The sequence below is a fragment of the Ictalurus punctatus genome, chromosome 8 (genome assembly GCF_001660625.3).
Source record: "Ictalurus punctatus breed USDA103 chromosome 8, Coco_2.0, whole genome shotgun sequence".
NCBI classification, from domain to species: domain Eukaryota; kingdom Metazoa; phylum Chordata; class Actinopteri; order Siluriformes; family Ictaluridae; genus Ictalurus; species Ictalurus punctatus.
In genome coordinates this window covers 2,425,177-2,435,000 of record NC_030423.2, presented here as the reverse complement: position 1 = coordinate 2,435,000, position 9,824 = coordinate 2,425,177, and the positions used below count along the sequence as shown (strand labels likewise).

Genomic DNA, 9,824 nt, shown 5'->3' with positions numbered 1-9,824 from the left:
TCGACGGCGCATGTGGCGCACCATTCGCCGCACACGAATCATCATGCGGGCGCATGGGGCACGCCCGCGTCTCACAACTCGTCATCCATCAACATCTACTCCCAGACGGGTTTCTCTGTGAACGGCATGCACGGCGGTTTAACGCCGCCGCCACCGAGTTCTGCTCCGACCCAGAGTTTGCATCCCGGACTACGCGAGACGCCCGAGCCCGGCGATCTGGGAGCGCACCACTGCCACGACCACTCGGACGAGGAGACGCCGACATCCGACGAGCTCGAGCAGTTCGCCAAACAGTTCAAACAGCGCCGGATCAAACTCGGCTTCACGCAGGCCGACGTCGGGCTGGCACTCGGCACGCTTTACGGCAACGTGTTCTCGCAGACCACAATCTGTCGCTTCGAAGCGCTGCAGCTCAGCTTTAAAAACATGTGCAAGCTCAAACCGCTGCTGAACAAGTGGCTCGAGGAGGCTGACTCGTCCACGGGCAGCCCGAGTAGCATCGATAAGATCGCTGCGCAGGGCAGGAAGCGCAAGAAACGGACATCGATCGAGGTGAGCGTCAAGGGTGTTCTCGAAACCCATTTCTTGAAGTGCCCCAAACCAGCGGCGCAGGAGATCTCATCTCTAGCGGACAGCCTGCAGCTGGAGAAGGAGGTGGTGCGCGTTTGGTTTTGCAACCGACGGCAAAAGGAGAAGCGCATGACGCCGCCAGGAGAGCAGCAAGGACACGAGGTTTACTCTCACACCGTCAACACGGACAGCTCCTCTTGCCGTGATCTCTGACCAAGAGCGCTCTCGTTCATCTTTTATTTTGTATTTTATTTTTTTTTATTATTATTATTATTATTATTATTATTATTTTTAAGGCTCCCTGAGCCTGAAAAACAATACGCGAGATCTCGTCCTTCAGTTTTTGACTCTCTTTCCCACGAGATGGGCATTAATGCGCCAAAAAACAAAAAAAAACAAACAAACAAAAAAACAAACAAACAAACAAAAAACGTTTATTTGAATCGCAAATGGACGTTCTTTACCAAAATGTTCTTTTTTTGTATCACAGCAAGAATATGAAAATATTGTGCCTATTAAAAAGACCTCCCAGCGCCTTGGTTTAAGAAGAAGAAGAAGAAAAAAAAAAAAAAGAATAACAATTATACATCAGGTTGAGTAATTTTTGGCCATTTTATTTTTACGCATAATGTTTTTTTTTTTTTAAATTTCTTTCTTTTTGGTCAAGTTGCCTAGCTTTCCATGCGCTAGTGTTTACTTTGCACATTTCTCTAATAAGACGACAGACTGCCGTGATTGTTCAGCTGTCTGATGTCTTTCATCTCAAAGCATTCGATCAACTTTGGCTTGGTTTCCAGTCGTGCCATTTCTCTGCACTCATGTCACCATCGTGTATTTTTTTTATTTTTATTTTTTTTTTAAATTATTATTATTTCCATGCGACATTCCAAGGCAAAGAAAGAAATACAGCACAAGCAGACAAAAGTTCCAGTTTGAAGGCTGTGTTGGTTTGTTTTGAAGTCATCCATCATTGACCACATTACTGTGTACCGAACACTAAAAAACCGAACAGAAAGCTACGTTGCCAGCGCGAGCGTTGCTCTCCACCTATATTATTTTATTCTACACGTTTAGTATCTAAAAGTTTTTTATAATCTTAAATACTCCTGTTATTGCTTCGTTTCCTAAATATTTTTTCCAATACTGTACAGTTTTGTATATTACAAACTTTTTGAATTTATTAATTTAAACGAAATGCCGTTTAGTTACCCATGCACTTAGTGATGTGGAAAAAAAGAAACACACACACACACACACACACACACACACACACACACACACAAACAAAAAAAAAAGAAAAAAAAAAAGGAAAGATATTTTCATGAGAGAAATTGACGTTTTCGGCAGTACTATTCCAAATTTAAGAACAGGTCAAGCGATTATTTATTTTCAGTATAAAGCTTGTATTATGTTTTTGGAGCAAACTGTATAATGTATGTTGGAATAAAACAACTTGGTATAATTTGAGTTCTAGACTTAATTTTTTATTAGCAGGGTTTCTTCAGAGCACCGGGATTAAATACCTATTTTTCAATAGATTAGATTTGGTCAGGTTTATGTAGCTACAAATGTGAGTAGGCTTTATGAGGATGATGAGGATTATTATTATTATTATTATTATTATTATTATTATTATTATTATTATTTCAATAATTTGCCTATACTTTGATTTGAATGTTTTCTCTTTGTGTTTTCCAATGGATTCAACCATCTTTCACACTCCATTTATTTGACTAATATTTGCTGCGATCTGCAATGCATTTTACACGGGGGGGGGGGGGGGGGGGGGGATTATGTCACCCCGGAACTTGAAATTACCCAGGGTTATCGAAACTACATTTTGTAAGACAATCATCTAGGCTAGAGAACTAAAGCAGCAGTGTTTTAAGGATGCGGTGGCTGTAAGAATGGAATCTAATCTAAGGCCTAATGCTGAAAGTCTGTTTATTTGTTTGCGAGAGAGAGAGAGAGAGAGAGAGAGAGAGAGAGAGAGAGAGAGAGAGAGATGGGGGGTTTGCCTTGAAATGCAGTGCCTGACTTGAATACTAATTCAGACTAAGATATGCATTTTCTCAGCCTGCAACCTTCAGGCCCATGGGGAGGTTCGGATGAGGAGGCAAGGAGCTTAAATAGCATAGTGTAGTGTGTTATGGGAAAAAGATGATAGACCTACATGAAAATTATGGGGGAAAGGTTTTTTTTTTTTTTCCAGCCTGTATAAAAATAATAATAATAATAATAATTATTATTATTATTATTATTATTATTATTATTATTATTATTAATAATAATAATAATAATAATAATAATAATAATAATAATAATGTAGTAAAAACAAGTGACCAATAGCTTCACTTTGCAGTCCATCTGCTGTGCAGAAAAGCTAAGGCTTGTTTACAGGCAGAAAGTGACGTCTGGGATTTGTATAATGACCCTCCTCGAGCTGCGTCCTTCCGGCTAATTTGTCCAGCACTTCCGGAGTGTGCATTTCACCACAGGAGGTCGCACCTCGCGCTCTCCAAGCCAAAGTTTGGAAGGTTCGGGTTGATTCGTTACAGCCCTGGCGCTAGAACATTTTAACCGAGGGCTATCCCTCCTGCACAGAGGGGCACAGCGTGAGTGGCCGTTTAGCAATGACATAATTACCATTTCATTCTGCCAGTACAACAAACTTTACCATGATACAACAGATGATCGTCGCCGGTTGTCACTAAGGTCAAGAGGCGAATAAGATCGAATAAAACTCTTACGCATATTTTTTTATTCGATAAGTAGACATGTGCATAAACTACGCTGGAAACGCATTGACCTGGATGCGCACCTAAAAAAACTGACGCATTGTTCCCTTGATAAATCACGTGATTGGATAATTGGCTGATGTGATTGGAAGTTTAGCGCACGCGGGCGATTTTCTGTCACTTGCACAGCATTTCCAAAGTTTTTGACATTGTGAAATGCCTGAGCCAAAGTTTGTGCAAATCAACATGATTTGCTAGCTATAAATAACCTCCCGGGACGGTCTCACACCATTCCGTTCCCAAATATTAGGCACTGCATCCGGTCGCAAGATAACATGAAGCATAACATGATAGCATTTCACCTTCAAATCATTTATTATAGACTATTGGGAAAAAATAAACAACCACAACATCCCCCGTTTCAACAGCTTCCTTCTGTATCGATACTTTCCGCCATGTTTCCACGGAAGCGACGATTTAGTTCTCTTGAAGAGATGGGATAAAAACGGCGGTTTAACACCAATGTGCACATAGCTAAAGAATTGGTTAAAAAGAAGAATACATCAGCACTAAATTTAGAGTCGGAGAAATTAGGCAGTGTGTAGTACACAAATGCTGTGCCTATATGCTGAATAGGCCCAGTGCGCCAGTATACCAAGCGTCCTACTACTGTATTCTATAGCATGTAGTAGACCAGTGTGACGTGGCCATGATCACATAACCGGGATGAAAAATTTAGCGAGTTCCACAATCTATTTTCTCTCATTATTGCCAACTACAGAACCGAGGTGTTAATTATTTTGTATATTATACATTATTTACATTATTGTATATCCTCGGTGAACAAATGTGTGCAAAATGCACCTTCTGTTGTAGGAAAAAGGCGATGGGTACAACAAAAAGAAAGTGTGCACGTAGTGTAAACTTTTTAAGTGGCTACTTTAACTAAAACAAACGAGCAAAAGTTTTTCTCGCCTCGAGTGCCTGGTGTTTACCATAAAACCCTGTATATACGCAGACGAGTTTCTATAACGGGTGGCTCGAGTCCCATGAGAGCCTTAGGGGTTAGAACGTTCGCCTCACACTTCCAGGGTCGGGGGTCGATTCACACCGCGGCCGTGTGTGTGCGGAGTTTGTATGTTCTCCCCGTGCTGCGGGGGTTTCCTCCGGGTACTCTGGTTTCCTCCTCCAGTCCAAAGACGTGCACGGTAGGCTGATTGGCGTGTCCAAAGTGTCCGTAGTGTATGAATGGGTGTGTGAATGTGTGTGTGATGGATTGGCACCCTGTCCAGGGTGTACCCCGCCTTGTGCCCGATACTCCCTGGGATAGGCTCCAGGTTTCCCCGTGACCCTGAAGAGGATAAGCGGTAGAAGATGGATGGATGGATGGATGGATGGATGGGCTTTACGGTAATCAGTGACTGCTTTGTGTTTGATCAGTATTTCTAGTTATAAAACAGGCGATTGAATTCATACTTAAAAGTACACAAAAATACATAACGTGCAATCTGCAGATGATCAGGATGGGATTAGTGCACGCTTCTGGCATCCAAGTGTTCATCAGGTATGTTCAGCATCCATAGGATCTACATTCTGATCAAACCTGATTATTAAAAAAAAAAAAAAAAAAAAAAAAACACTGCTTGAATAGCAAGAATTTTTATTTTATTTTTTATTTAAATATAAAGTTGACTTATTTGCCGTTCAGCCAGTCCACACCCCACTGAGAAGCTGCGTCATCTGGGGTAGAGGAAGGGACGAGGTCCTCTTCAGCAGTCCGACCATGTGAAGCCACAGTTTCTAGTATAAGCTGCTCATTTAAAATAAAAAGTTTGTCCTTAAATGTGCATACCTTCTATGAAATGTCATTTCTTTCACTAAAAACCTTTCGAGTTTGCCTACCCTCAAGCCCTTTACTCAGCTGGTTAACCAGTGGTACTTCCTATCCCTTTTGCGCGATACAAAAAACATCCCACAGGCCCACTCAACTTTAATTTTTTGTACTTGTAATTATTTTCGGCATTGCTTTTAAACAGAAATTCACCCAGTGACCAGACACATCAACACAGCAAGAAACTTGCATTTCCACTTCCCTTCACCTGATGCACGTCGACATGGTCGTAATTACAGCAACGGTTAAGCACAGGAGTGTTCAGTGTCCATGCAATTTCACTAGCCGCCAGCTAGCCAGAGCCATAGCTCCGTGCAGTTCTCACCTGGTTTCCCACTGAAGTTGAGCCGGGCCAGTATCTGGATGGGAGACCTCCGGGGAAAAACTAAGGTTGCTGTTGGAAGTGGTATTAGTGAGACCAGCAGGGGGCGCTCACCCTGTGTGGGTTCTAACACCCCAGTATAATTACGGACACACTATGCTGTAAAAACAGCACTGTCTTTCAGATGAGACATTAAACCGAGGTCCTGACGAGGTCTGTGGTTGTTAAAAACCCCAGGACACTTATCATAAAAGAGTACGGGTGTCCTGGCGAAATTCCCCTATTGACCCTTCTTCATCATGGCCCCATAATAATCCCCATATCTGACTTGTCTACATCACTCTCTTCTCCTCTCCACTAATATCTGGTGTGTGGTGAGCGTTCTGGCGCAACATGGCTGCCGTCTCATCATCCCGGTAGATGCTACACACTAGTGGTGGTTCCCGAGACCCCCAGCCCATACTACGTAAAGCGCTTTGAGTGTCAAGAAAAGCGCATATATATATATATATATATATATAAATGTAACTAACTAGTCAACTTGTTTGCTGACGTTTAAGAAAATATTAAACGTAAGAGTTTATTGATCGAGATTTAATGCTAACACGATTGATATTGCGTTTCGTCGCATGTTCGCCATGTTAAATTGCCTGTAGGTGTAAATGTGTGTGCGCACGGTGCTCTGCAATAAACTGTTGTCCCATCGGCGTGAACGCTCCCACCTTGCCTCCATCGTTACCGCGATGGGCTCCGGGTCCACCACAACCCTAGCAACCAGGATAAAGTGCTCACTGCAGATGAATGAATGGCCGACTGAATGTTTCATATTTCATACTCAACGATAGTAGTTAACGTAAGGTCAGCTTTCATGTTTCGTATACTGATATGAGCCTCACAGTATTCCGCTTAGCCGTGATATGACTTATTACATTTCATATTTAATGTTATTGATGTCCAGATACCGTGTGAATGCGGGTAAGTTTAGTGATTTATTCGTTTTTAATAAACATAGTGTGGTGATTTGGGACAGCATGGATCAGGTTAATGGGGACAGTCTTAAAAGGGGGTTCTACTCAAGTAAAACACATTAATGTTAATGTATTTGCCCTCTTACAACCGAACGACTAGGATACATTACTTGAGATAGAGAGAGAGAGAGAGAGAGAGAGAGAGAGAGAGAGAGAGAGAGAGAGAGAGAGAGAGAGAGAGAGAGAGAGAGAGAGAGAGAGAGAGAGAACTGTTGTGTTCAAATAATTTGAGAGATCGATGGGGTTGTTGGGTCGGTTATAAACGTTTAAAAATACTGAAGATTTTCGAAACCTTGCGGTTAACTTTTTCTAACTTTTCATACTTCTTGTTACTGCTGTGAGAAATGAATTATAGACTCTTCATATGCAGTAATTTAAAAAAGAATTTTTTTTTACTTTGTCTACTGTATTCATACACTATTCCAATATGGTGACGACGTTGGAGATTTGGAGTTGGCTACAAATAAATAAATGTTTTTTTTTTGTTTGTTTTTGTTTTTTTAAACATGTCATTGAAGAAGAAATTAAAAGACCTAAACCAATGAAAATGTGTGTCCCAAATGAGCAAACATCATTAAAATGGTTCTGAGTCAGCCTTGACAAAAAGATTCATTTTCCTACCATATTTCTTATTTTGTACAGTAAATAGGCTAATGCTACAAACGATATTTATTTATTCTATAGTCATTTCATATAAAGTATCCAAATAAATGGTGTACTGTCATTGGGCAACAATGTGCAGTAGAGGGTTAAGCTAAGGTACCTATGGTAACTCTGAATTGAATAAAATAAAATGATGTACTGGATAGAAGACCTTACTGTATGACTAAATGACCTCAGATTGAATTAAGCATCAAGAAATCAGACTACACTCACCTCACTCACATTCAGCACCTGCTTTATCCTGGTCAAGGTCATAGTAGATCCGGGGTCTATACCCTGGATGGGACGCCTGGAGGAAACCGAGAGAACTTCCACAGGAGCTCCGCACAGACAGTAACCCGAGCTCGGGATCGAACCAGGGAAGCTTCGCGCTTCACCCCCATGCCACCTCGAAACGAGAACAATAAGTATAACCCATTCACAGCCTAGCCCAAGCACACAGAATGCCCTGTGTCATACTCGTATCGCGTAAGTGCACGGCCACGAATTATAAATAAAACGACACGGACGGTGAATATCACAAAATCGACCAATATTACATCCCCTTATTCTCGGTATCTGTGTGCAACGGTATCATTTCATATAAAATGTAACGAGCGGTTAATCTCAAGTTATACGGCTGTGTTATACATACGTTATACACTCAAGACTACACGTCATAGCATGCACACAAAGTGTAAGGAAAGGTAGAGATAGTGTAAAGGATGTCGATAAAGTACCAAACAGCTTTGTCGTAGCTTTAGTACAAATGCGGCACTAATGAATGCACATGTAATGTTTGCAGATAGTGAATAAGGCTCTCGTATCTATGATCAAAACAGTCGGTTCCATGAGTGAGAGAGGTGAACGGACTGTACTGTACTCATCAATCAAAGAGTTGCTCATTTCCAAACGCTGCAGCCAAACAGGGTCACTGGTGTTCGAACGAGACTCTACACATACATCTATTTTCTATCAAAAGTATAGAAATAGGAATTCTCCAAGCATTCGGATCTTCTGATTGTACATTACAGTTATATATATATATATATAGCTAGCAGATCCTTGTAGAAATAAAGTACAAAGAAATACAAAAATGAAATCTTCACCCATAACACAACATCCAGGAGTGTCCCTAAAACCAAGCTACAGTCAAGGAAGCCTTTTTAATTGCTCTCGAATTTCCAACAAGCATCGGCCAGAAATCTTTTTCAAATAAACCTCTGCCTCGGTGACATCTGTATTTAAGGCACCAGACTGATCAGTCTTTGTCCTATATGTTCCACATTAAGTCATTATCTATGCTATTCACTCCATTAATTTCGCTGGTTTTATTAGCCAAGTGTTCTGCCTGCATGTACTGTTGACAGGCATTTCCAAAAGCTAATCTGACAGCTAATGACTTCATTAAGCACAGCACATTAATTGGCTTACTTCAGGGGCTCATCTTTAATTGGCATAAATAGATTCACACCTGAGCGCACCTCCATCTAAGCCGGAACGCAAACGGGAGCAATTTCGACAGCGTAGCCAAACAATATCCATCTCATCAGTGCACAAAGCAAATAAGATGACTCGGATACACCGGAACCACGAGCCCAAACACAAACAGTAGATCTCTGGAATATTGCGGTAGACGTTAAAGGGTGATTAATGTGACGACAGCCAGAATAAAGAGCAGGTTCTGACAGTGTAATTAACACCAGTGTTCAGTGGCATTCTCGGTGGGGTTACTCCAAGTCAGCCGATTGTGGCATAGTGTGGACGTACACAAGGTCTGTGTGTGTGAGAGCAGAATGTGTTTTAGAACAGTCTAGGATTTATAGTGGGGAGAAGCTGGTGGTGAAGAACGTGAAAGTCGGGCATTAAATAAACTAGTGAACGACGCAGAATATTGGCTACTGACTATTCGGCAGACACACCCTCGCCTTGAAGCCCTGGTCAATGAACTAACGTCTTGGAAATAAGGAAAATGTCAATAAATTTACTTACATGAAGTACAGCCATCTTTGTATGTGTGGATCCTAACTGCTGGGACTACGGCTGCTCCTAACGCCATACAGACTTCATATAAATCCATAGTGAACTTTTTCACACTAACTGTTGATACCCAGATGAGGACGGGTTCCCTTCTGAGTCGGGTTCCTCTCAAGGTTTCTTCCTCTTAAAACATCTTAGGGAGTTTTTCCTCGCCACCGTCGCCACTCAGTGGCTCGCTCAGTCGGGATAAATTCACACCTTTGATATCCGTATACCGTGCTGATATTTCTGTAAAGCTGCTTTGAGACAATGTCTACTGTAAAAAGCGCTAAACAAATAAAATTGAATTGATTATGACTAAATGAGTCATTCTTGGAATCTTGCATCTCGGATGAATGAAGATCTGGCCTTCACTGAATCAGACTGTCACGGCTTGTGGTTTCTACTCGGGCGTCTAGATTTTAGAAAAGCAGCTGCATTTCCTTTCCTTGGCATGTGGCGTATTCTAGAGAGTGGACACATTTGAGTAAACTGTAAACGCTGTAACAATGTTTTATTGCAGGAGATACAACAGCGAAAAACAATGCTTTATCCCCAGTCACGAACGTAGCACCGGTCTGTCCACCGGTGTAATGTTAGCAACACCCCTCTCT

General features: G+C 41.6%; 1 protein-coding gene across 1 annotated transcript in view; it reads left to right on the top strand.

The window, feature by feature from the left end:
- LOC108269105 (POU domain, class 3, transcription factor 4) overlaps window positions 1–1,810 on the top strand; it is a 2,342-nt gene extending 532 nt beyond the window's left edge. Inside the window, exon 1 of the mRNA XM_017474674.3 lies at window positions 1–1,810. This exon is cut by the window's left edge and continues 532 nt beyond it. Within this exon, the coding sequence (XP_017330163.1) occupies window positions 1–783 (783 nt within the window). The 3' untranslated portion in view covers window positions 784–1,810.
- Window positions 1,811–9,824: the final 8,014 nt, after the last annotated feature.